General features: G+C 43.2%; 2 protein-coding genes and 1 long non-coding RNA gene across 7 annotated transcripts in view; 2 read left to right on the forward strand and 1 right to left on the reverse strand.

Moving 5' to 3' along the window:
* The window catches only part of KCNIP2 (potassium voltage-gated channel interacting protein 2), a 133,968-nt gene extending 128,079 nt beyond the window's left edge, over positions 1-5,889 (forward strand). For 3 of the 5 annotated variants that reach the window (XM_072995660.2, XM_020790782.3, XM_078389439.1), the window contains 6 exons: positions 545-669; positions 1,561-1,630; positions 2,821-2,891; positions 4,341-4,448; positions 4,582-4,686; positions 5,184-5,889. In XM_072995660.2, coding sequence (XP_072851761.1) covers positions 545-669; positions 1,561-1,630; positions 2,821-2,891; positions 4,341-4,448; positions 4,582-4,686; positions 5,184-5,255 — 551 coding nt within the window. In that variant the 3' untranslated portion in view covers positions 5,256-5,889. The remainder of the gene's footprint in view (positions 1-544; positions 670-1,560; positions 1,631-2,820; positions 2,892-4,340; positions 4,449-4,581; positions 4,687-5,183) is intronic. The other 2 variants (XM_078389440.1, XM_072995661.2) reach the window with 1 other exon arrangement.
* A 5,535-nt stretch (positions 5,890-11,424) lies between these two features.
* On the reverse strand, positions 11,425-22,267 carry LOC140705984 (uncharacterized). Its single transcript, XR_012085654.2, has 4 exons — positions 22,099-22,267; positions 18,883-18,973; positions 17,580-17,640; positions 11,425-11,825 (listed from the first exon to the last, which is right to left on the reverse strand). It is a non-coding gene; the product is annotated as an uncharacterized LOC140705984 (long non-coding RNA).
* A 332-nt stretch (positions 22,268-22,599) lies between these two features.
* Positions 22,600-27,298, forward strand: part of OGA (O-GlcNAcase) — a 45,134-nt gene continuing 40,435 nt past the window's right edge. The window contains exon 1 of the mRNA XM_020790780.3: positions 22,600-22,971. Within this exon, the coding sequence (XP_020646439.2) occupies positions 22,746-22,971 (226 nt within the window). The 5' untranslated portion in view covers positions 22,600-22,745. The remainder of the gene's footprint in view (positions 22,972-27,298) is intronic.

A 27,298-nucleotide genomic window follows, 5' to 3' on the forward strand; every position in this document is an offset into this window, starting at 1 on the left:
TATTTTCCTTTGTTCTGCCCATATATTTGGAATTCTATAGATATAACACATTTACATAAGCTTTTAGAAAACTTTGTTCTCCAAAGGCATCTAAACCTTTCAGCGCTACCTTTGAATGTCTTACTTGTCAGAGAACTGGGGGCACCATAATATTCACTTATTGTGTTCATAAAGAACAGATAAGCAAGTCCTAGCTTCCATCCAAAACTGGCCTGACCCTACTGGGTACTAGTGTTTCTCCCACCCCGTTCAATACAATATGGAAGTGTACTGAGCACATATACCAAAACCAGGACCTTGTCCTGAATGGAAAATGACCAGAATGAGTTCACAGGGTTTCTTGCTGCTCTTCTACCAGCAGAAAAAGCTGGTAGTCTGGTAGTCATGTGTGATGACTCTATTTCTATCACTACAAGTAAACTGGAAGGAATTTCCACTTCTGATTTTGCAAGGAAAAGGGAATGGAGTTTTTGTCAACGAATGATAGAATAGGAAAAGAAACAGTCTTGCTACATTTCTTCTCAGCCTTTTGCTTTTCTTGCAGACAGTGTAGAAGATGAGTTTGAGCTCTCTACAGTATGTCATCGGCCTGAGGGCTTGGACCAGCTACAGGAGCAAACCAAGTTCACCCGTAAGGAGCTACAGGTCTTGTACAGAGGCTTCAAGAATGTGAGTTGGTGGGAGGAAATCCTTTTTTAATTGATGTATTGCTATTGAAGCTTGCACAGCTTCGCTGCTTTCCTTTTCTGGTGGTTAAAAAAATTAAATGAATTACAAATACACAGTTTGGGGCACAGAAGAAAGAAAGAAGAGATTATCCTTTCCATGTGTTGGGGAGATGTCACATATATCAACATCCATCTACTAGACATCCATGTTTGTACGCCTTATTCTATAAAGTCACATCCCTGGAAATAGTAACCATCGTGCAAGACTCTTAAGACTCTAGAAAACATTGCCAACAAGGCAATGCCTAATCCAAGGTCCAATTCTGGAAGTGTCTTCCTTTCCTCAGGATTTACATTCCCAGCAACCTCCCCCCACCTCCAAACACTCCATTCTTGGTGGGTTTCTATCTGAGTGCACCTTGATTGTGACTCTTTATCCAAAAACCCAGGCGTCCAGTTTTTATGAAAAGATTCCACATATGGCTATGTGGAAGACTCATAATATTGCCTGCCTTTAAACTACTCAGCACGCTGTGACCCAAAGACAGCTGTCGAAAGGTGACTCCACAGCAGACAGTTGTATCTTTCTACAGCTTGCATGATAGGAATTTTAACAAAATGGGTCCTTGATGCATTTTGCTGGCTATATTCTCCACCGTTGCACTTAGATGTTCATCTACTGGTAGTTACCAAACAAGGAAAGATGGTGGTGCTTTTTGCACTACCATTGGCATTTATTTTACACACAGAGATACATACTTGAATCTCACACCAGTTAGATGGTGAAACAGAGTCTGTTCCCTGAAACCTTCCAGCACACCAGTCATAACTTAGGATATTGTCTTGATTAGCTCTTCCAAGGTGAATGTGTTTGCACTTTTTCGTTTGACAGGAGTGCCCTAGTGGCATTGTTAATGAAGAGAGCTTCAAGCAAATCTACTCACAGTTCTTCCCACAGGGAGGTAAGTGCCATCCTTAGTTGAAGATAGTAGCTAGTTTCAGGAGAAATGAAGGCAAGATGAAAACAATAGTTTTGGTCTTGCTAGAACTAATAAGGGCTGTAACTTTGAGGGATTTGGCAGCCATTTTCAGCTGCTATAGTTCTCCTCCCCACATGCAAAGCGCACCTCCATAACCAAAGGAGATGTCTCTGCTGTGTCATTGCAGTTAAACATGACCACAATCTTTATGCCTGATTTCAGATAGGTTCTAAAGGTCATTTTATTTTGGCAGGTACTTTTAAAACATTATTTGTAAAGGTAAGACTATTTGGGAGGGAGTGGGATTCTGTGGCACTATCCCCAATCAAAATCCTGCTGGTTTGTTGTGGTTAGCATAGAAAGCTTCATTGTCAAACTTGAAACAGTCCCCTCCACTTTTTTTGGCTGTGCAATTCCCAGAGTTCTACAGCTAGTACTGCCCATGCTAACGGAAATGAACTTTCCCAAATTGTCCCTTATCTACCATCTCAGCTATAACTCTTCCCCAGTTCCTTATAGTAGATTTAGCACACCAGTTCTGGCTTGTTCTGAGGAGCATGTGGAGATATGGTGTAGCCCAGAATGCCACCTTTCTGGTGCTACCAGTGGTAGATAGGTCAGTGCTAGCAACTGAGTTTTCCACTTCTGCAGTAGGGAAGCATGTTAGAGTGCATCTACACAGCACAACAATTGCAGGTTGATGCCATTTTAAGGGACATCCATCCTACGGAATCCTGTAATTTGGTAGGATCCTTAGAATTCCCTACTGTAGTTCATGGGTGGGCACTAGAGCTCTCTGGCAGAGCATTCAATATACTAACTATAGATCTCAGGATACTGTAGGGTGCACCCCCTGCGATGTCCTATGGCCCATCATTATTCACCTTAATTTTTTATGATGCTGTTACTATGATTTGTTTTATTGCCAGGATTCCTTTTACCTTGTTGTGTGTCTCTTTCACACACATCCACCTTCAATACGATTTCCATTATAAAGATGGGATATGAACTAAGTCCTTTGTACCAAGAAGGACAATCATTTTACCTAAAGAATTTGTTGACATTTTCTCTTGCTGTTCCCTGCCTGTCACCCAGTTAACCTGCCCACATCTTGTAAAAAGTGTACAAGTTGATGCCTCTTAAACAGTTGGTGTAATGCTGCCTCTCTTCAGATTCCAGTACATATGCAACTTTCCTTTTCAACGCATTTGACACCGATCATGATGGCTCAGTCAGTTTTGAGGTAAGATTCTGTGAGTACTTATTTATAAGCTGCCCCACAAAGAACCTTCTTGGAAACCCTATGGGTTGAAAAATGCAAACATACTGATTTATTTACTTATTTGTTTATTTAAAATATTTATTCCCCACATTTCTCCTTAAAAGGGACCCAAAGTGCCTTACATCGTTAAAAATACTGTACTATATTTAAAAGCAAAAACAGTACATATACAAATATTTTAAAATAATTAAATCAATATTATATTAAAAATGGGAAATAAAATCAGTACTAAAAACACATTTAAAGGCAACAAGGCTCAAGAATCCATTTTTAAAAAGACTCTTAAACAGTCAGTCACCAAGGGAAAATCTGTCTGGACGTTTTGCTTAATTTAAATGTTTTCTGGGGTCTAGGGCTGTAGAACCAGAATAAGTGAGGATATACATTCTCTGGACATGACAACTATTTCAGATGCCAGATTAATGCACAGAAAGTAGCAGTTTATTATAATTGGCCCCAAAACTCTATGAAATCAGATTGCAGCATTATTATACATCAAGCCTACTGACAAAATCAGCTCTGACTTAATGGAACTATGGTGGACTAGGTAGGGCATGTGGTGGTGCACAGTGTGCAAATAACATGCCCTACATTGTCTTTAAGCAGGCACACTCCCTTCTAATCCTCCCTCTTCAGTCTTTGCACCTAAGCCTTGCCACTTAACTGGTCAGTAGAGCCACCTAGTGGAAGTACTTAAATCTACCTGTCTAGCTGTCAAATATTTGACACTAAGGGTGCAATTAGACCATCAGGTTATCCCAGGATGGATCAGGCTTAATCAGGGTGCTCCAAAGTGCAGTATACAATTTAGTGTACACTCCTTTTGTCCACTAATCTTTATAGATTTCTTTTTTTGGATTTTCTTTTCTTTGCATTTAATATATTTCTTGTTTCCCAAGTAGACACCATCTATTATTTTACTTCAGAGTTCATATACTCAGGGTGGGTGCCAACAGTTTTATCAAAATGACATATTTACACATGTATTGAAACATATTGTCCCATACATTTTAGCCTGGCCTCCATATGGCTACTCTAATGGAAAAATGTTAAACTGAATCCAAAATATGGATCCACTGAAACCCAGGAGGGAGTTTCACAGAGGTAGAATAGTGCTTGAGGATTCTTTTGTCATTTGCTGTTGATGTTTCAACTTTATTGAATGTGATTAAATAGAAACCATGAGGGGACAAATGAGAAAATAAATGGTTAGAGGGATGTTTCAAAAGGCATTCAGTTTTTAAATAATGAATAATTCTGTCGCTGGAATGGATTTCTGTTCTGGTGACTATAAATGGGATTCGTCAATTCTAGCAAGAGGGTCCGCTCCACATATTTAAAGTTACAATGCTTAAGTCACAGGCTAGGTGGTACATCTTCATCCCATCTTTCTCCTTTATTCTCTTGCAGGATTTTGTGGCCGGGTTGTCCATTATTCTACGTGGCACTATAGATGATCGGCTCAATTGGGCCTTTAACCTCTATGACCTGAATAAAGACGGCTGTATTACCAAAGAGGTAAGCTTAGATGGAGATCAGTGGTACCAGAAGATGATATACTTTCATAGTGCTTTTCACTTTCATGGATCTTCCCAAGTTCACAATAGTCTGAGTTTCTATGAATTATTCTTGCTGCATTTTGACTTAACAGGAAATGCTGGACATAATGAAATCCATCTATGACATGATGGGCAAGTACACGTACCCAGCCATGCATGAAGAGGCACCTCGGGAGCATGTGGAAAATTTCTTCCAGGTGAGCATAAAGCTGGGGAATTCCTACCCATGGAAGTTAAGTCTTTTGTTGTTTTGATCCAGATACTGAGACACATCATTGTCTAGATGCTTTAACACACTGGTTCTTGCTCCATTTTTTTTAAATTGTTGAGCTTCAGAGGTTTATTGTCAGACTTCTCCTCTCCTGCTTCCCTAAGTTTTCTAAAATACAGCTTGAATAAATGCTGGCACTTCTGAATTTTTTTTTATTCCTGCTTATTTGTTGTGTTCAATGTTGTATTAGATGTTTTCAGGACAATTTAAGGAAGTGAAGAAAACAGAACTATTCTCTGCAAGCAGTACCTTTCAGAGTTCCCTAGGAAGCAGAGAGATTGCTTAAACCAGCTTTGTCTTGGGGCTGGAGGTGCACATGGACCTGTGGGTGTTGCAGTAGGCTTTCCGTTTCCAGTGCTTCTCCTAAAACAAAACAAAACCCAATTCTGATTTTTCCTTCATTTCCCTGTGCTTACTTTGAAGAAAATGGACCGAAACAAGGATGGTGTGGTGACTATTGAAGAATTCATAGAGTCCTGCCAAAAGGTAATATAGCAGTTCTTTCTGATGTCCCATTTGGTTATTATGGCCCTTTATAGCAGTAGATATCATAAAGGTATGGCCACAGTTATTACTTTGACCTAGAATGGGATAAGTAACTTCCTCCATGTGGGACACTGCCTCCTCCTACCAAAGGCTGCATCTTGCAGTCACCATTGCTGCTGCTTTTTTGTTTGCTGCTATATTAGTGATGTTGGAGGGTTGCATGGAAGATTTTGTTTTAAAAAAAGTTTGTGGGGGAGCTCCATGCTCTAGATCCAGATTGTTGTCACTGTGGTGCTAAGCGACACATGAGGATTGGACTGAAACTTATGTACAGTCATGTGAAAAAATAAAGTACACCTTCTTTGAATTTACATACCAGGATATAATAAAAATCGTGTGGTCCTTAGCAGGGCTGAAAATTAGGTAAATTCAATCTCAGATGAAGAGCAACATATGACATATTACACTATGTCATGATTTAACAAAAAATAAAGCCAAAATGGAGAAGCCATGAATGAAAAACTAAGTACACCTTATGATTCAATAGCTTACAGAATCATCTTTAGCAGCAATAACTTGAAGTAATTATTTTCTGGATGATTTTATCAGTCCCTCACATCATTGTGGAGGAATTTTGGCCCATTCTTCTTTATAATTATGCTTCTGTTCATTGAGGTTTGCAATTGTTTATGCACAACTCTCAAGTTCCTGCCACAGCATTTCAGTTTGGTTTAGGTCTGGGCTTTGACTGGCTATTGCAAGACCTTAATTCTTTTGTTTTTCAGCCATTCTGTTTTATATTTGCCAGTGTGCTTGGGATCATTGTCCTGTAGCTGTCAAACAGATGGCCTCGCGGTTGACTCTAGAATACTTTGGTATACAGAGTTGTTCATGGTCAACTCAATGACTGCAAGGTGCCTAGGTCCTGTGGCTGCAAAACAAGCCCACCACTGTGTTTGACAGCTGGCATGAGGTGTTTGTGCTGATATGCTGTGTCTGGTTTTCACCAAACATGGAGCTGTGCATTATGACCAAACATCTCCTCTTTGGTCTTGTCTGGTCAAAGGATATTGTTTCAGAATTCTTGTGGTTTGTCCAGATGCAACTTTGCAAATCTACTGTAAGCCGTGCTGCCTTCTTCTTTTTAGAGATAAGCTTTCTCCTTGCAACCCTTCCAAACAAACCATACTTGTTCAGTCTTTTGTCTAATTGTACTGTCATGAACTTTAGTATTTAATATGCTAAAGGAGGCCTGTAGAGTCTGAGATGTAACTCTTGTGTTTTTTGCAATTTCTCTTGAGCCTTGCACAGTCTGACCTTGGGGTGAATTTGCATGGATGTCCATTCCTAGGAAAATTGGAAACTATTTTGCATGTTTTTCACTCACTGTAGAATGACAGACTTTAAATTGTTTGGAAATGGCCTTATAACCCTTCCCAGATTGATGGGCAGCAACGATTGCTTCTCTATGATTGTTGCTGATGTATTTCCTCCTTGGCATTGTGTTAATATACACCTGAATGCTCCCGACCAGCAAAATGCTAAAATTCCAGCTTTTATAGACGCAGTCACACTTGCTGATGATCAATTAATTACTTAAGGGCATTTGTTTAGCAGCACCTGGCTGCTCCTTTGCCTCTTCATTCATATGGAAGCAATAAGGGTGTACATTTTTCACACATGGCTTCTCCATTTTGGCTTTATTTTTATTAAATAAATCACGACATGGTGTAATGTCATGTGCTGTTGTTGATCTGAGGTTTTATTTACCTATTTTCAGCTGTCTGTGAACTTGTCTGCTTCTATATCCAACCAGTCTTTGGGATTTAGGATAAGTCAGGAAAGAAAAAGATTTGCAGGAAATTTTATTTTGTTTTGCTGATTTTGTGTTACTTGAGGTAGGGTGTTTCTTTTTTTAACCTAATTTTCCAGATCTGGATACAGTGGTGCCTCGCTTAACGAGTGCACCGTATAGCGATGTTTCCGTATAGCGATCCCTTTTTCGGGATCGCTATACGGAAACATACCCGATCTTCGCAATGGGGAAAACCCGCATTGCGAAGATCGGGTATTGTGGCGGCCATTTTGGAGCCGCCGAACAGCTGATCGGCGGTTCCAAAATGGCCGCCGGAAGCCCGGAAATGGCTGCCGGCAGCCGTTTTCGCGCCCTGCCCTCGCTTAGCGAAGGCGCGAAAATGGCTGCCAGCACCTGGAATCCTCACTGAACGGGTAAGTAACGAAGGTATTGGAACGCATTAAACGAAGTTTAATGCGTTCCAATACCTTTCCCCTACCCGTTTAGCGATGATTCCGTATAGCGAGGGTTAATCCGGAACGGATTAACCTCGCTATACGGGGCACCACTGTATTATGATTCTTATTAAATAGGAGAGTTTACATTCCAAGTTTGGAAAATATGTTCGCCTCTCCTTTTTAATCCACAAGACGTACCATAATCATATTGCTTTAGGAAGACTTTCGTATTAGGTGCAACTCACAGGCTGTGTTCATGTAAATTCAGACCTATTTCGTTTGCCACTCTGACCCCAGGTTGGGATTTTTAGTTTGTTTTTTTAAATTGCTGTTAGCTGCCCAGAGTAGTGCCTGATCACGGCCTAAGGAGAGAGAGAGCTTTTAGGCCGGAGCTGCTCCTGGGACCCCACCGGACCATCGTGCCTACACTCAGAAGGAGCCAAAGACCATCTGCCGGCCACCGCTCACTATGTGAGAGGCAGTGAGACTGTGGTTGGCCCCTGCTGGATCTCCCTCTGTGGTTGCAGGCCTGAGCCCTGCTGCTCCTGGCTGCCTCTCCCCTTCTCAACATCAGCCACCTGGCCTAGGGGGGAGAGAAGGGTCTTTAGAAGTTTTTTAAAAATTTATTTATTTATTTGTTTATTTATTTATTTATTTATTTAAGCTTATTTTTAAATTGTGATCATTAATTGCCATCAATTAAGAGAGACCCACAATGGATTTGAGGGAACAGGAAGGGGGGAGGGTGTTGGAGGGGGCAGCCATTGAGGTGGTGCTGGGTAGGGGAAGGAATGGTGGTGGGGTAGAACATGCCCACGTAGGAGAAGATAGGTTAGATACCTTATCTACCCCTTCTTCTAGTCCTACCCCCCAACCAGATGGTATCAGGTGACCATATTAGCAAACCCTTGAGCCACATGGTGCTGTTAATGAACGGCAGGTCAGTAGAAAACAAGACTGCCCTCATCCATGAACCATGATGTACAGTAATTGTGGATGAGGGTGCTGACCTGGCATGCATTACTGAGACCTGGGTGGGAGAGGAGGGTGGTGTTCCCCTCTCCCAGCTGTGTCCGCCTGGGTACTCAGAGGGTCGGGGAGGGGGAGTTGCTATAGTCTATAGGAGTACTATTTCCTTGACCAGGCTTCCCGTCCCTTTGAGAGGAGGTCTTGAGGGCCTGTATTGTGTGTTGGGCTTGCGAGACAGATTAGGGATTCTGTTGGTGTACCGCCCACCCTGCTGCGTTCCAACAGTATCTCTGCCTGAGCTGACGGAGGTAGTCTCAGACCTGGTGTTGAGGACTCCCAGGCTGTTGTGCTGGGGGACCTCAACATTCATGCTGAGGCTGCCTTGACTGGGACGGCTCTGGACTTCATGGCCGCCATGACAACCATGGGGCTGTCTCAATGTGTCATCGGCCCGACACATGAGAAGGGCTATACCTTGGACCTGGTTTTCTCAACGGGACTGGAAGATGGTGGGCTGGATGTGGAGGGGCTGGTTGTGACCCCATTGTCATGGTCAGACCACTTTCTGGTCAAGTTTAGTCTATTAGCTTCTTCTCCCCTCTGCAAGGGTGGGGGATCGATTAAGATGATCCGCCCCCGGAGACTAATGGATCCAGATGGATTCCTGAATGCTCTGGGGGATTATCCATCTGATATGGTCGGTGCTCCTGTCGAAGCTCTGGTCACCCTATGGAAAAGGGAGATGACCCAGGCAGTTGACACGATTGCGCCTAAGCACCCTCTCCCTGCACGCAGAGCCCAGACAGCTCCCTGGTATACTTCTGAACTGCGGGCGATGAAGCAAGAGGGGAGATGGCTGGAGCGCAGGTGGAGGAAATCCCGCTGGGAGTCCAATCGAACACAACTTAGAGCCCATTATCGGGCCTATTTCGTGGCAATACGGCTGGCGAAATGGCAATATTTTTCCAGCCATATCGCTTCCTCAGAATGTCATCCAGCAGAGCTCTTTCGGGTAGTCCGGGATCTTCTTCAACCGGGAAATCCGGTGGAGGTCCCGGACTGCTCATCAGCTCTGCCATCTATTTTGAGAGAAAAATCGCTCAGATTCAGTGGGTTGGACTCCACAGTTACTGCAGAATCAGAGGATGTGTCCAGTGTACCGTGCTTAGGTCAAGTATTAATGGATGAGTTTCAATTGTTGAGACCTGAGGATGTGGACAGGGTGCTTGGATCTGTCCATTCTACCACCACTCCGCTCGACCCTTGCCCATCCTGGCTAATTGAAAGGGGGGGTTCGCACCTGGATCCAGGAGGCTGTGAACGCCTTTGAGAGAGGGAGTGGTCCCTACCACCTTGAAAGAGGCGGTAATTCGTCCACTCCTTAAAAAGCCTAACCTGGACCCAAGGCTAGTGGTTAACTACCGACCAGTAGCGAACCTCCCTTATTTGGGTAAAGTGTTGGAGCGGGTTGTAGCTGGGCAACTCCAGGCGCTGCTGGATGTAACGGATTTTCTGGATCCATTTCAATCGGGTTTCAGGCCTGGTTTTGGTACAGAGACTGCCTTGGTCACCCTGTATGATGACCTTTGCCGGGAGAGAGACAGGGGGAGTGTGACCCTGTTGATACTCCTGGACCTCTCAGCGGCTTTCGACACCATCAACCATGGTGTTCTTCTGGATAGGCTGGCTGGCTTGGGAGTTGGGGGCACTGCTTTACGGTGGTTCCGCTCCTTCCTGGCTGACCGTGTCCAGAGGGTGGTGCTGGGGGACAGTTGCTCTGCCCCATGGCGTTTATGTCATGGGGTTCCTCAGGGCTCAATACTGTCCCCCATGCTGTTTAACATCTACATGAAACCGATGGGAGAGGTCATCAGGAGGTTTGGGCTGAGAAGTCAGCAATATGCTGACAATACTCAGCTCTACCTCTCGTTTTCCACCAATCCAGGTGAGGCGGTTTCTGTGCTGAACTCGTGTCTGGACCTGATAATGGACTGGATGAGGGTTAATAAATTGAAACTCAATCCAGACAAGACGGAAGTGCTGTTAGTAGGTGCTTCATCGGACAGGTTGGAGGGCCATTTCCCTGCCCTGAATGGGGTTACACTCCCCCTAAGGGACAGGGTCCGCAGCTTGGGGGTGCTCCTGGACCCCAGTCTAACACTGGAAGCCCAGGTGGACTCGGTGGCCAGAGGTGCCTTCCTTCAGCTGCGGAAATTTTACCAGCTACGGCCCTACCTGGACGAGCGGAGTCTCATGACAGTTACACACGCACTGGTAACATCTCACATATATTACTGCAATGTGCTCTATGTGGGGCTGCCTTTGAAGATGGTCCGGTGACTGCAACTGGTCCAGAATTGAACTGCGCAGCTGGTGAGTGGTGGGGCCACTAGGGAACATATCAAGCCAATTCTGTTTTACATTGGCTACCAGTTGCTGCCCAAGCCCAATTCAAAGTGCTTGTTTTGACGTATAAAGCCCTAAACGGCTTGGGCCCTGGATACCTGAAGGACTGTCTCCTTCCATATGAACCTACCCGGCAGTCCAGGGAGCCCTTTTGAAAGAGCCATCCCTTAAGGAGAAGAGGGAGGGCTTGTAGAGAAAGGGCCTTTTCGGCACCTGCCCCTAGACTATGGAATGCCCTCCCGACTGAGATTCGTCTGGCACCGACGCGGATGACATTTTGGTGCCAGGTCAAAACCTTCCTGTTCCAGAAGGCTTTTAACTGAAATAATATCAGCTGTGGGTCTGATGGCAATTTTTAGAATATACATTTTAATTGCATTTTAATTATTTTGCCCTTTTATTTTGCCTTTTTATTGTATTTTAAATGCTGTAAGCCGCCCAGAGACCTTCGGGTAGTGTGGGTGGCATATAAGTTAAATAAATAAATAAATAAATAAATAAATAAATAAATAAATAAAATAGAAATCTAATAAATAATATTCAGACCAGCTAAGCATCAGATGACCTTTATTATGTCCTGATGTTTAAAACCATAGAATTCAAAGAGGGTGTACTTTCTTTTTCACATGACTGTAATTTGTAAAGAGAAACACAAAACTGAAGTATCCTCTTCAATACCGTTTCTTCCCGTATCCAAGACCTTATACCTTCTTCTCTCCAACAGGATGAAAACATCATGAGTTCCATGAAGCTCTTTGACAATGTGATCTAGCTAGCTACTCTCGAAGCCCAGATCTTCACATGCCCTCCCAGGGCTTCTCTCCTTAGCATATCCCTCTTATGCACTCTTCTCTTGGCTGCATGGACAAAACTGCCCCTTGTCCTCACTGGACTGGGCAATTTCTGTGGAGGCAATCTTCTTGTATCCAAGCTGCACCTTGGGAGAGATCCCTGTAAAGGGAACAAAGGAGATTTCAGCTGGGCTAGACCAAGGCCCGGCAAGGGGTGTGGCCTGGCATTCACAAGCACTTTCTCTGGGCTTTCAAGAAAAACAACAACAGATCAACGCGCCACCTCCATCCCCAGAAAAACTGCACTTGTCCTGTTCAGTCACACAGTAGAGTGACCACTTTTTAGGGACTTTCAAATCATAGTAAACGGCTCTTCTCTCCACAAGCTCCAAGAGGGTTGCACAGTACCAAATGGCAATGGAAGCGCTGATTCTCAAGGACTCACAGATTTGGTGTATGTGCAAGCTTTCCTTCTCCCGTACAGGTGGGAATTCTGTTCCACACCAGGAGTTACGCTGTACATGCGCTAATACCCTTATGCTTCCAAGAGGGGGAGGCATTCTGCAGCGTCAATGCCCATTGTCACTCTAATTCAGTTTAAATTCTTAGTAACTCTGCATAAGAGCTTCAACTGGGGAAAAGACAGACGGGTGGAACTCTTCTGTCCATTTATTTCCTCCACACTCGCACAAAGTTTCGAAACTTAGTGTCACTCAAGAAAGGCAGGGTCAAAAGAACTCTTAGCTTTCATAGTGAAATCAGGAATTAATTGTATCAGCATTCCTGTGGAGAGGGGAAAAACCACTTAATCCTTTGAGTTCCAGTTTTTCCATGCTACTTTTCCCCACTTGCAAGCAATAGTAAAAGTAGGGGTACAAGTGCAAAAGACCTATCACTGGAAACATTTAGGTCAGGATGGAATATAAACATGTTTCTACATGGCTTTGCTGCATAGGGTCCCCAGGTGGTCCTAGATAACGTTTCTTAAGCACCTTCAGAAACTAGGTCTACAGAGAAAACACGTTAAGCACTCCTACATTCTTCAGTGAGAAACTCAGGGATCAGCTAAAACTTGTGGGTGGCAATGCAATAGAAGGTATGAGAATATCAAGGCATGAGGGCTACAGGTTATGGTTAGTACAGCATTAGTCAAAGGCGAGGTTCAACCATTTTCTTTGAGCTTGGCTGTACTGACAGATGAAAACAGGGGTTCCACAAAACTTCTTGAGGTACTGTGATTATGGTACATGTCAGAATTTTAAAAGGACATTTGTGAGAAGATTAGATCAAGAAAAGTCTAGGAGGGCCATATGGTGTGAAGAGAAAGGGAGACTTTGCTGCTCTCTTGCTATGCTAATAAGCTCCCTTCTCTGCACAGGAGCCCACTGGCTTTCTGTTTGCAGCTATCTATCTCTCCATTATGCTACAACTTCTATTACTAGCCTCCTAGCAAGAAGCCCTTAAAACCTTCAGGATTCTGCAGCCCTGACACCATCCCCATGTAGAAAGTGTACAGCCCACAGTAACTGGACAAGATAGAGATATCATAAGGGGGACAGTATGGATGGTCAAGGGAAGAGTCAGATGGAAGCAGGAATTAATTAATTTTTTTTGATGATTCAATTAATGATTTGCTGGGAAAAACTGTCTTGTGGTGGGTCTTGAATGAGAATAAGTAACCTATTTGATGTATTGAGAAAGAAGTGGAATAGCAGAACAAGAAAAATAAATGGGCAGTAGATAAGCTGTGTAACTGAAAAAGACAACACTGAAAGTAAGCAAACAAAAAGGAAAACAAACAATCTGGAGCAGAGATAGGAAACACCTTAAAAATAAAGAGGCAGTGAGGACTGGCAGTCAACAACCGTCAAATTAAAGATGTGAATGTGAGAAAAGTGAAATATGAGATCAACCAAAGCATTCTGAATCGACTGGAAAGGGAAGATGTGCCTGGAGGAATGGTCAATAGCAAAGAGATAATACATCAAGGTAGGAGCAGCACTGGCAAAGGTTTTGTTAAACACAAAAAGAAAGGGATAATGTAGTAAGATGACAACTCTAATGCCAGCAAAGCAATGGGGAGACAAAGATAATGCCAAAGTTTTTTGCCATAGACACAAGTGAGGTTCCTGTATCCCAGCATCCCATGTGGTGCCCTCCAGTTGTGTTGGCTTAGCGTGATGGCAGCTGTGATGTAACACATCTGGAGGACATCAGATTGGGAAGGGCCACTGTCCTCCAAAAGGAAATAGAAAATAGAAGTGTGTCTGCAGTGCTGCCCAGCATTTGCGTTAGCTAGAGACCAATGGACTAGACAACAATAAATACCTAGAAAGCAGATGATTACAATCTCTGCCAGCACTGCCTGGCTTCCCCTGCAGCAGACAACTAACTCCAAAATCCTACCTACAACCTTTGTGTTTTTTAACTCCAGCACTGAGTCATCCTCAGCTGTCTTGTTTCCCCTTGATCCTAACAAAGCAATCCAGGCAACATTTGATCCCTTAGTGACTGCCTCAGCCTAGTTTCAGCTCTCAGTAAGCATTAAGTGTTTTGCTGTTTGGATGAGGTTCAATGGCTTGGTAAAGTGAGAGACTCTGTTCTGGGTGTTACAAATGGAATGTATTATTTAGGAGAAACGTGTGTGAGAGAGAAGGATTGGACTGAAGCTGGAATTGGAACTGGTTGACTCAGAACTTCTTAGCTATGCAAACAAATTTCTATGTGCACTGGAGCTCGGATGTGGCTCTTCCCCTTCCTGAGACTGCCATTTCACCTCTTCCAAATCCACCATGCCACCAACAAAGGGTCCCTTCTTCTGTAGTTTAGGTGTGGCATATTAAGCATCACAATTGTGGTCAAGTCCCTGGGTTGTTTTCACATCTAATTGTTTTTATTTAGATTTCTTATACACCACAGTGACCTGACATCTCATCATCTTAAGATGTTCCTTTACCTTGGTTAGCAGCTCGTCCCACTTGTGCCTCCCAATGATTATGACAAGTTATAGTTGTCCCAAAACTATACATGACCCCCCCAGCACGTCCCTTCTAAAAATCTTTTTTAATCAATTTTTAATCAGACCTCCTATTCTTTTGCACTCCTGTGTCTTCTATCCAAGAAAGCCAGTTTTCTGTACATAGCACAAACTTTTTTCTAGCTCCTATACTTTACTCTTGCCCATGAGAACTTCTCATGCCCAAACAATCACAAACAAAAGGCTCTTCATTAAAAAACCTTTTACCAGTTGAAGCCTACAGGAAAAGCATACAGTGGTAGTGGTGAGAAAGAATCATACCCCATCCCCAAAATATATCAAGTGGACACTCAGACAAGCCAGAAAAATGCAGAATTGCCCTACTAGCCTGCAGTTATTCATCAAGCAGCTTCCACTACAACAGCTGCTGAATAAGGTATACACGTGTCTGGTATCACAGCAAGAAACAATTGCCATGTTGGGGGTATCTGAAATAGCAGCCTCCAACCAATGGTTACATAGTGCAGAACAGATAACATGCATGTGGCCATTGCAGGAAGGCCCCTTTATGGTGATGTGGACATCCACATGATGAAAGGTGTGTAACACATTAGTTGTAGATGAATCAGAATCCATCCCTGCCTGCTGTCACAACAGTGTCTAGTAAGACCGTTGATCCTTTGGGAGGGTGTGATGGGGTACAAGTAGATCTGGTCATCAACTGCGAACGACAGATATCTTATAATACATCATCTCAAGGTGTATACAAAGTAGCCCACGGCTTAGTTGAACAGCTTGGCTAGAGCTGATTTCTCCATTCCTTCCTGCCCTTTTACCAAGAACCCAGGACTATTCATCAGGAATGGAGATGGTGAGTTTAAGAGCATCCCTGACTACAGGAGACAAGGTGAAAGCAGAACTAGGTGGATCATATTGTAAACAGAATTGGGAATTTTAATCAATCCATAAGCAAGATTTTAAGCCTCAGTGGTAGGGTGGCCATAGCTCAGATGGAAGGAAGATCATGCCTTCTTATATTTAGCACCTGCTAAATTGAGTGGGAATGCTGTCAAGTCCACATTAAGGATTATATATATATTTCTTTGTACTGCATTCAACTAATAGTCTATCCAGACCAGTATTCTGCCTTCTCTACAGTCATTAATAAAGGTTCCATCCACACCCATCTTACTGTCAGAGACCTTTTAATTACACATGAAGCTTGGATGGTTAAAACACCTAGTCCAGGGGTCTCAAACATGCAGCCCGGGGGCCATTTGCGGCCCCCGCCTTGCCTGCCCCCCCTGAAGCACCCACGTGTCCTCTGCCATTAAGAGTCAAAAAAAGACTTGCCTTGCTCGCCGGCTCTCCCCCAAGACAGTGCCTCTTGCACCCTCCATTCAGAACTGCAGCCTGCCAGCCAGCCCGCCTGTCTGCCAGCTGGCAGGCTACAGTTTTGGATGAAGGGTGCAACAGGCACTGTCTTAGGGGAGAGCCGGCGAGTGAGGCACACTGCTGGCCCTTTTCCCCGAGCGCCTGAGCCGGCGGCGAGCGATACCTGAGAGCGGAGCTCACTCCTGGCCCGTCCTCAGAGTGCCTCCAACAGCAGCTGCCACCTCCACTGCCGTTTTTTTTTTAAAATTATGTCGTGTCCTCCTGCTCCCCCAACTAGGCAGTTGCTGGCATTCCCTCCCTTCTCCGCTTCTTCATCCTCCTCCTGCTGCTGCTGGTGATAGTGAAAAATGAGCCGGAGGGGGTCGTGGCCAGCGACGAGGGCTTGCACACCCCTCCTCCTCCTCCGAGCCTCAGCCGGGCTAAGGAAACTCCTGGGCGCCTTCCTCGAGTTCTTGCTCTGCTTGGCGAAAAATCTGATGCGGCTCTGCCTCCAGCGGCCCCCAGGTAAATTGAGTTTGAGACCCCTGGCCTAGTCCATTCTCCTTAAATGCCAATAGTCTGTCTTTGGGGAGAGGCAGTCTTAGGTCTACTGGAAACCATGATGGCATGCAGGCAGAGAAAGAATGTCACATAGCTCTCCTTACCACAATATACTCTCTCTATTAGGCCAGTCCGACATTAAAACAAGGGCTTCTGTCCTTTTCCTGCAGAGGTCACTCCCACATAGGGAATTTTTCATTTGAGAAAGATATCTTAGGCTACACACTCAATATTGTTTCTAATCTGGATTGTCCTAATACCCTTTGATTAAGATGTCATATCTGCAGTCATAGTCCAAGTCATCAGACCATGAATTTGCTCACCACCACTCTTTTAATGCACATTTATAGATAAAGTGGATTTCCAGTGTCTGTACGATATAAGCATAGGAGTTCATTTATTGTATGAGTATAAACTAGGAAGACACCTTTGTTCCTACCATGTTCTATTTAGAACATTCCCTAACTCTACATATCTAACCATCTTGCAAACTTGTTGTTATATTTCAATGTCTTTATCCTGTTTATTGATACCCCTAAACAGATGGCTATCTCAATGTGGGTGGGACGCCTTCTCCCTGGGGAGTTAAAGATTCATGATGCACTCTCCTGTCCCCTTTCTCACCCTCATGCCAGCTGCATCAGCTTTCTACCTGTGCTCTCACTACAGTCATTCACTAGGGGCCAGACAGTCCAGTCCTATTGCACCAGCAGGGCACTCCAAGCTCTGCTATTAGCTTTGCATTTTCAACTCTGTATATTTTGTATAATAATCAAATATGACAATAAAATGCAACCACACTGGCTATGCACAAAGACCACAACCTCTGCTGGTGTTTGCTTTCCCATGTTCTTTTCACTGTGAAGTGCTGGGAACGTTCAAATGGTTCCATTTGTTTCCCTTTGCTCCTCATATATGTATAATTCACATATGCAAGTCTCTTGGTTCATCTCTGTGTGCAAATTCATCTGAAGTCTAACTTCAAAAATGCAGAGAACTCACTTAAGGTAAAGTCTGCAGATTCCATCCAAACAGGATCCTTCTTAAAAGATGCTGGATTTGTCTGACAGTTCAGGAAAAGAATAAAGGAAAACAAGTGATAAGTTACAGCAAATTGCTCCTTGTGGTAGAAGGCTGAGCCTGATTTTATATACCATAAGTCCTCAGGGTCTCCAAATTAGGTGTTGTATTGTTATCCTCCAAAGCAATGTATGTCATCTTTCCTACCTTGTAATACCAACTCCCATGATATCTGTAATTATAAAGCATGAAATACATGTTGAAACCCAACTGTTCTATATCTGCTTAACAAAACTCTGAACAGAGGTATAATTCCCTACTAAATCCTCCATAACTATTCTTACGACTTAATCTAACAATGATAGCAGATCAAAAATATCCAAGCAGTATCTCAGTTTCCTTCTTCCCAAATGAATGCATTGAATTGGTTTTATAATATATTATGGAAAATGTATGCTCATTTACATATATCATGTTGATTTCTTTACCTTGCTAGAAACTAGTTATAAGCTTGTATACATCTGATCAGTAATGAATAATTCCACAAATTAGTAGGGGAAAATGGAATTTAAGGTTTGAGAACATCATAATGGTGACTATCTACATGTGTGAGTTTTGACCTAGTCCAGATGCAACTACACTGTTTGGAAAAACAGATCAAATCCACAGTAACTTCTCTTGTATCAAATGACATCAAGCTCTACTATGGTTTAAAATTGTACCCAATATGTTTTTTTCTGCTCCAGATTTTACAGATATCTTGGTCTGGGTGATACAAGGCTCCTTCCTCACCTCCCCTATTCACCACTCCCTCGCTCATGTCTGCTTTCAGGGCTACTTTTAACCTTATTTAATATGGATGGTTACTTAAGAAAAAACAGAAAGAGTCCCTTCTTCTTCAAGAGCCACCCTGCAAAGCCTGCAGGGAGTTCAGGATTCAAAGCAATGGGTTCACCTCTGTCCACTCCTGCCTCAATTCTGCTGTTCAAAACCTCCTCCTATATGCACAAACATGATTTTTAAAAATAAAAATTATAGAAAAAGCACTGCAACACTGGCATGTGTTCCAACTGATGTTGCACCTGTTTGTAGCTCATCTACAATATTTATTTATTTCATTTATATGCCGCCCATCTAGACATGGTCTACTCTGGGCGGCTCATAACATACAAATAGCAAACAATTTAAAATATACACAATTTACATAGATAAAAACAGAAAACTATATAAAATCAAAGAACTTACAATTTACAATAAATACATTCCCTCCACATAATTTACAAACCTGCAGTTCCAGGCTCCCATAGCTTTTCTCTGCATAGCCTTCCTCAAGTAGTGTTGATGGCTGAGTTAAACAGAGGCCTGACAGGTCCCATCTAACAAAATATAAGAATCAATTAGCCTGAAGACAAAAAACTGAGTAAATTATGTTAGATAGGCAAAACAGTTGTAGTACCATTTCACAGATTGCAGTAACTAATCACACACACATACAAAAGATCTCTAACAAAATATGCAATTCTAGCTCTTTACAGCACCTGGTTTAATCACATAGTTTGGTCTTTTCTCTCCTTTTCTCCTAAGCCTCTTGAGTCCTCATCTGCTCAAACCATCTGCTTCATCAATCTTTTAATGCCATGTGCTCTTACTTTTAATTTTTTAATGCAGTATGCTTATCTCTAATCATTCTTCCATCATCAACTTCAAGATGGCATACATGGGTCCCATTACATCTTACAGTTCCTAAGCACCCCCTTAATTTATCTGTGAAGATTCTTAGCCATCCAGGTGAGGTTATCTGGAAGTTGAGTCATGGCAACCGGACTTCTTTCTTGTTAGGTTGAAACGTTTCACTGCTCATCCAAGTAGCTTCTTTAACCTAACAAGTGGTAACTTCAGTTGACATGATTCACCTTCCAGACTCCCCCTCAATTGCTTGCTCTCACTGAAATACTAAAAAGTAGTAAAGAATGTTGTTTTGTATGAATTTCCCTTCTGAGAAATCTAAATCCACAAGAAATAAAAATAAAAATGCAGTTATACATGACATAGCTCATGACAAAGTCTCCTTTTGTTCTGCCTGCTCGTTAAAAACATAACCATTCCCTAACACAATTATCTCAGGGTCAGTTATACTATTTCTGGGGTGGGAAAGTTTCAATCTAGATAGATTTGCTGGCCCCCATAGCGGCATCTATGGTCCTCAAAAAGTAAAGAATATTGGAAGCAGAATCTATAAGGACAGTACCCTCTAGTTATCAGCAGAGGCAACAGCAGCACCCTGAATCGCTCCTTGATCTCCAGTCAATCCAATTCTATTAAACTGTCATTTATGTTATTCCCTAGCCCGTCATCTGTCTGGCCCTGCTAATTTTATTGGATTAGAACCCCATCATTGTCAACTAGCATTGCTGGCTAAGATGATGAAAGCTGTTGTTCATCTGGATGACATGTTGTTGAATGCTTCTTTATACAGTACTGTGCAGAATCATCTTGCAAGAAGAGAGACTACAGATAAGAGGCCCAAGGTTAAAAAGCCTCATGATGGTGAAAAACAGTAGTCATTAATGATGCGCTGTCTCCAATACTAACATGACAAAGTGCCAGCTGGGTTTTCAAAATTCTAATGCAAACAGAGAAACAGAGAAGCTGACACAAGAGAATAGCATAAATCAGGGGTGGGGGTGTGGAGTTGCTTGTTGTTTTTATTCCTAGGACTAGAAGCCTCACCCTTACAATAACTCTCCCTGGTGAAAAACGTTTTATATCCACCTAAGAAGAGCTCTGTTGGATCAGGCCAAAGGCCCATCTAGTCTAGTTTCCTGATTCTCACAGTGGCCCCACCAGATGCCTCTGGGAACACACAACTAGATACCGGTCTCCTGATACCATTTCCATGCATCTGGCATTTTGAAATACCTTCCTTTTAAGCCTGGAGATGAAACATCCCCATCATGACTTGTAACCTGAGATGGACTTTTCCTCCAGAAAGCTGTCCAATCTCCTTTTAAAGGCATCTAGACCAAATGCCATCACCACATCCTGTGGCAATGAATTCCACAGACTAACAACATGCTGGGTAACAAAATACTTCTTTTGTCTGTTTTCACTCTCCCAAAACTCAATTTGAGTGGATGTCCCCTGGTTCTGGAATTGCATGAGGGGGAAAAAAGCTTCCCTCTATCCACTTTATCCATCCCCTGTATCATTTTATATGTCTCAATCACTTATTGGAATACTGTATATACTGTGGTCGAAATGACCAGATAGGCGGGGTATAAATAGAATGAATGAATGAATGTATAAGAAATCCTGCAAACACTCTGCAGTACACAAAGAAGGAAATCTTCAGAGAAGCCCACGAAGGAGAGAAGCAATGGTAAGAAGTCGTAATATCTCCTTGACACACACATATAAAAGCTAAAAAGACCTGGACTCATCCACTCAGAGAACTGCTAAGGAGAAAAAAGTCTACACTGGAAATCTAAAATTACGTGTATTTTGGAAAAAAGCAATCTGAATGCAAATTTATTTTTAGTAAATGAAAAAGTTAAAACTTTTTGAATTATACTGTGAAACTCCATGCTACTAGAAACACTAAAAGCCAACCCAACTTTTAAGAATAGAAGTACAGCTTCACAACCATGTAATAGAAAACTACTGTTTCCTTCCTAAGTTAAAATTACTGGAAGCGGGAAACCTGATTTATGTTGTTACAGACTTTCTCTAACACCAGTTCTAGGTGCTGTATTAGCTCTTCTCTACATCTACTGAATCCAATCCTGAATTATCTGATTCACATGTTGCATACTTGACTTCATAAAATCATAGAATAATTGAGATGGAAAAGGCTTATCCGTTAGTCCATCCAGTCCAACTCTGTTCAGTGCAGGAATCCAACTCATCTGCATTGGCTGCATCCTTGCTCAACCAGAGACCAGTACTTTTCGAAACAAAATTTAGTAATCTTATTCTTAATCAGGCAAACAACATATAAAAAGGAGACAAATCAAACAAACTGGAGATTAAGGCTCTGAACCGGCAAGAGATTGAACCGCCCATCTAAATAACAAGGATGTTCCGTCTCGGCAGTCCATGTCACCACTGTCTCCCCCCAACCAGAACCTTCTCTCCAGGCCTCAGATAAGTTTTTTCCAGCCAAGTCTTCTCCCTAAAAATCAGGTGCTATAGGGCCCTTTCTCTGGAGGCTATTCATTTGTTTACTCTGGGCACCCCCTTCAAGGAGCTCAAACCCTCTCCCTCTTTTATCCTCACAACCACTCTTCCAGGTAGTACAGGTTCTCATGTTTGAAGAGAATTTGAACTCTGGCGTCTCAAGCCCGCGCAGTGTTTTGCTGCTTGGCCGGAGTAACGGTAAAGCGTTACCAACGAGTTCCGTCAACAAGTTGGATCTGTAGCACGCATCCCGTTAGCCCTCCACGGGGCTCAACGTTACTCAACAACCTGGGAAAGTAGGTCAGGCTGCAAAATAACTACGTACTGTACTCTCAACCTGCCCTCCCTTCTTCATTCGCGCTGCAAGGCCATAATCCCGCCTAATATACTCTTCTCCGCACGCGCGAACCTTCCCCTTTACGCAGTGCTCGCTTGGAAAAATTCACTTCCCCCAGCCACTCGTTCCGCGCTTGCGCTCTAGAGCCTACTACTTTGTTTATTTACCCGCCCTCGCGCGCACTGTACCCGCCTCCAGCGCCTACACACCAATCACACATCAGCACTAACGTCGCTCGCATGCGCAGTACACCGCGGCTCCAATTTTTGCGCAGGCGTGTTCGCACGACCCCGCCCACGACCCTGTAGGACATGCGCAGTTAATGAGATACAGTTCGTCAAGCTTGCGCAGCCGAGATTTTCCTCCCCCCCCCACACCCGCAGTCGCTCTGTTTGTGCCTCAAAGCAGCTGCTTTGTCGGGCGCTTCGCTCGCTGCCCTGTTTCTTGGTTGCGGCTGGCGCACGGAGGAGAGGGAGGTGGAGCTGCACGTGACCAGCAGCCACGGTCCCGGTTGGCAGTCGAGTGAGGAGAGCGGTTGGTTCCGGCTCGGACCGGTTGGGGCTGGTTTTGCCCGCGCAAGCGCAGCCTGCTCCGGTGAGAGAGAGAGAGAGAGAGTAGGGAAGGAAGGGCGGGCGATGGCGGCGGACGGGAGTCCTGGAGCGGGCCTGGCCGGAATGGTCGATGAGACGCAAGAGGAACCTCAAAGCACACCTAGCCCGAGCCCGGCATCTGCCGTGGTCTCCGCCAGCGAATCATCCCCTCCGAGAACCGACCCCACGGGCCCAGAAACGGAGGCCGAGCGGAGCGCTAGAGCTGTGGGCAGCGGCGGGACGCGGCGGTTCCTCTGCGGCGTCGTAGAAGGTAAGAGGCAGTGCTGGGAACCGGAAGGGCGCGGCGGCGGCGACGGCGCTTGAAGTCAGTGTCCTCTCACTCGCCGCAACTGAGAGTAGCCCCATTGCATTAATTGCAGGCTAGAAATCCAGCCTTTCGATGAATCCTACTGAATCCGTGGGCCTCCCCTGGTTAGGGCTGGGGGGGGGGGAGAGAGAGAGATCGGCCAGCGAGAAGGCGGAGACGCGGGTAAGGAGCCGAACAAAGCCCCGCTTCTTTCTCTACCGGTCTCTTCCTCCTCGGCTCATCTCGGGAACTCCGCCTTGGAAAGGAAGCCTTGGAACCATATGGGCAATTCGGGTTAGTTTAGTGTCTCATTATGAACGTTACTGTTGAATTCAAGCTCTGTAGGCTTCTGAGCCGCACTTCTTCCTTTCCGCATACTGTGAAAATTGATTTTTTATGTTTATGCTATGCTATTGTTGTTTGCGTTACATTTTAGTGTCTTGTTGAGTTTTGAGAATAGTGTTTCAGCACTAAGGGGCGGTGTATAAATTTAGGTAAGGGATAAAGAAATAAATACATTTTTGCTGTAATGTTTTAGTCTGTATTTGGGGCCTGTTGCCTGGTTCCTAGTTTGATTATGTATAATAAATTAAGATATTAATTAGAAAGAAACAAGGTTGTATTTATTCTGTACCTTCTACATGCAGTTGGATTTATTTTATTTTTCTGTAGGATTTGTGATACATTAGCTCTTTACATATTGAATGCCATATGAAGTGCTATTGTAATTTTATTTAGGGGAATAGATGTTTGTCAGCTTAAAATTGCTTTTAGACAGTGGTAAAGCTGTGCATGGTTTCAGTATATAATATTTTATATGTTAACTTGCTTTTGCAGCTATTCTTGCACAATGATTATACTGTAGATTTTTAATCTACATTGTAACTAATACACAGTTGTAATTAGATTTTTTAAAATATAATTGGGTGTTCCTGTTTCTGGACAAATGTGGATGATGGCTAACTTTGGAAAAAGGAATCATGTTTTCATTTAGTGTAGTGTTTTAAAAATGTGTCCAAGCTAGTAATCACTTTGTGATAAATTTCATAAAGTGGGGAGAGAAGCTAGATGATTAGTAGATGCTGTCTGGAGTAAAACTGTTATTTTAAAAAAATTAAGTTCTGTATTATACTTAAAAAAAAGAACTGTATGTGTAATACAGCTTAAGCTGGCCACATTGGTACCTGTTAAAGCACTGCCAAGGAAAAATGGTATATGCTGATTTAATTCTTTCCAAAAACCTTCATTTCTGGAGTGTCATATTGATGATTTTGGCTGGAATGTGCATTACAGCTTCCCACACAGAGTTGCTGTCCAGCCAGTATGAATAAGAGGCTCTTCATCTTTAATTTTTACAGTTACATTTGTAAACATCTGATACTATTGCTAATATAATTTTCTGCTACAATTAATGTGCTCTGTGATTGTTTTTAAAGTCCCATATATTTTGGGCTGCCCAAAATAGCCATGTTAAAAACTCTGGCTTATAGAAGCCTTACCCTTTTGTTCCATCTGATCTTGCATTTTCTCGCTGCAGTGGGAGCTTGTTAGGTTCAGCTCTCCCAAGGTGCTCTGTCAAGTGCAGTGGCTACATGGGGATCACTATTTAGCTGATTATGACCACTGCTTATGGCTGTCATTCCAAGGTTGGGTTATAGTTTTTTGCATTCATCAAACATAGGATTCTGGTTGCCCTAAGGACTGTGTTGAGTTGCCTAAATTTTTTTTTTCAAATACATCCTCTTCCCTTCGTATAAACTGCCCTGATGCTGCCAAACTCTAAAATAAAGTTACAGTGGTGCCTCGCTTAACGAGCGCACCGTACGACGAAATCGCATAGCGATCCCTTTTTGGAATTGCTAATGCGATCGCTCAATGACTTTTAGATAGGGCAAAACTCGCTTTGCGAAGATCGGTAAGCGTTTTGCTTACCGATCTTCGCAAAACGAAGCCCCGACGACCAGCTGTAAGCCGCGAAATGGCCCAAAATGGCCGCCGGAAGCCCCAAAATGGCCGCGCGCAGTGTTTTCGCGCCCTCGTTAAGCGAGGGGAGGGCGCGAAAATGGCTGCCGGCCATCCCGGAACATCGCTGAACGGTGAGTAAAGGAGCCGATTGGAACGCATTAAACACTGTTTAATGTGTTCCAATGGCTTTTCCTGCCCCGTTCAGCAATGTTTCGCTATAGCGAAGGTTAATCCAGAACGGATTAACCTCGCTATGCGAGGCACCACTGTATATTGCTTCCTCCTCAATTCTGTAGGAGAGATGAAAAGAGCATTGTTCAATGGATTTAAATGGGGAAAACAAAAAATCACCAAAAATTAACGAAGACTCAGAACAAAGCCAAATTAAGTTTGCATAGGTTTCACAAGGTGCACTACCAATTCCAAGCATTTAAAACAGGTTTCAAACATTTTAAGACACTTAAAAATGAGCGAAAACGGACATTGTTAAGTGAAAATCCCCCATAGAGAACATCGTTAAACGAAGCGGAAAATTCCTCCAAGAAACACATCGTTAAGTGAATTCTTCATTAAATGAAGCAATCGCTAAGCGAGGCACCACTGTATAAGGTTGGCTATTTATATATGAGGATTAGCTGAGATGCAGTGTTTGAGCTGGATTTTTTTCCTGTATGAGATGGATTATGACATGAATCCCTGTGGTAAAAGACGGTGGGTGGCCATTGTCATGATATGTCTGTTTCACATTAGAAAACTGATTATTCATTGTATCAAACAAAAATACCATTTGAAGTGTTTTGTTAACATTTCCTGTGGAAATTCTTTATGCTGGTCTTAATAGCATAGAAGCTTTGATAGATGTAAAGGATTCCTCAGCCCAACCTTTTTTCCTGCTAGCTTACAGAGCCATCTCTTAAAAGTGACAGCTCAGCCTGATAGTTGAAGCTTGACAGCATTATTTTACAGCTTTGGATAGCCACTCTGAGAGTTTGCTATGCCTGCAAAGCCCTAAACAGTTTGGGGATAGAACATTTAAAACATTTCTTCCTGTATGGGATTAGCGAAGTCAGATAGATTCCAGAAGGGTCTGGGGAAATTTTTAGTTGGTATGACTGCCACTCTTGTTTATACCCTTATCTCTTTTGAATGTGAACATGATTTTGTGTTCTGCATGATCATGGCTTAGTGTAAGAGTTGATGCACACTCTTTAACTGAGAGAGAAAGCCAAATGGAAAACTCATGGAATTGAGCAGATGGAAAACTTGTGCTGGATCTTACTGAAGAAAGTGTATAATCACCTATTCTGTGGTGGTGTGGGTAGGAAAAGATGTATTTTCCACCCTCTGTGCCCCTTCATGGAACTGTTTAGTGGAGTTTTTTGAGAGTGAAGGGGCTGTTGTAATCTCTTCCAGAGAGAAAATTCTTTGCATCCCTGGTGATATCTTGCAAGAGATTTAAGATACTTTTTTAAAGCAAATCTGTGGTAATAACTTGTTTGAAAGATATGTCTGTTTCTTGACAGATCTATCTGGTCATTGTGACACACAGTCTAATTACTTCCTAGCTGGATTACTGTAACATGCTCTGTGTAGGGCTGCCTTTGGAAAGAGTTCAGAAACTCCAGCAGGTTCAGAATGCAGCAGGCAGACTGCTGACTGGAGCTGGTTACAGGGATCACATAACCCCCCTGTTACAGCAGCTTCACTGGCTGCTGATGAGTTATTGGGCACAATTCAAAGTGCTGGTTTTAACCAAAAAGATCTAAATGGTCTGAGTCCAAGCTATCTCAAAGATTTTATCTCCCTCGATGACCCTGCTTGGGTGTTAAGATCATCAGGAGAGGTCTTTCTCTCCATCCTGCCACCTTCACAGGTGCATGTGATAGGATACAGGAGTGAGCCTTCTCTATTGCTGCTCCCAGGCGTTGGACCTCCCTCCCTCAGGAGGCCAGACTAGCCCCATCTTTGTTGTCCTGGAAGCATGCAAAGACCTTTCTCTTCAGCCAAATCTTCCCTCAGTAACTAGCTATCTGTGATTTTTTAAAAAGGGGCATCCTACATCATTAAAGGCAATATCAAACCTAAGAACAGTAAGCGTATTTTTTAAAAAAAATCAGTGCCATTGAGAAATGGAAAACACAGGTAGTTCTAAAAATCCAGACAAAGCAGTAATGAATAGCAAGCCATTTTTAAAAAATCCTTTTCTAAGTTCAGACTAGGTTCCTGGGGGCATGGTCTAACTACTGTACTGTATTTATTTACTTATTTAAAATATTTTACCCCACTTGAAAACAATGCGTATACAATGGTGGTCAACATAATTAGA

The sequence above is a fragment of the Pogona vitticeps genome, chromosome 3 (genome assembly GCF_051106095.1).
Source record: "Pogona vitticeps strain Pit_001003342236 chromosome 3, PviZW2.1, whole genome shotgun sequence".
In the NCBI taxonomy this organism is placed as follows: Eukaryota; Metazoa; Chordata; class Lepidosauria; order Squamata; family Agamidae; genus Pogona; species Pogona vitticeps.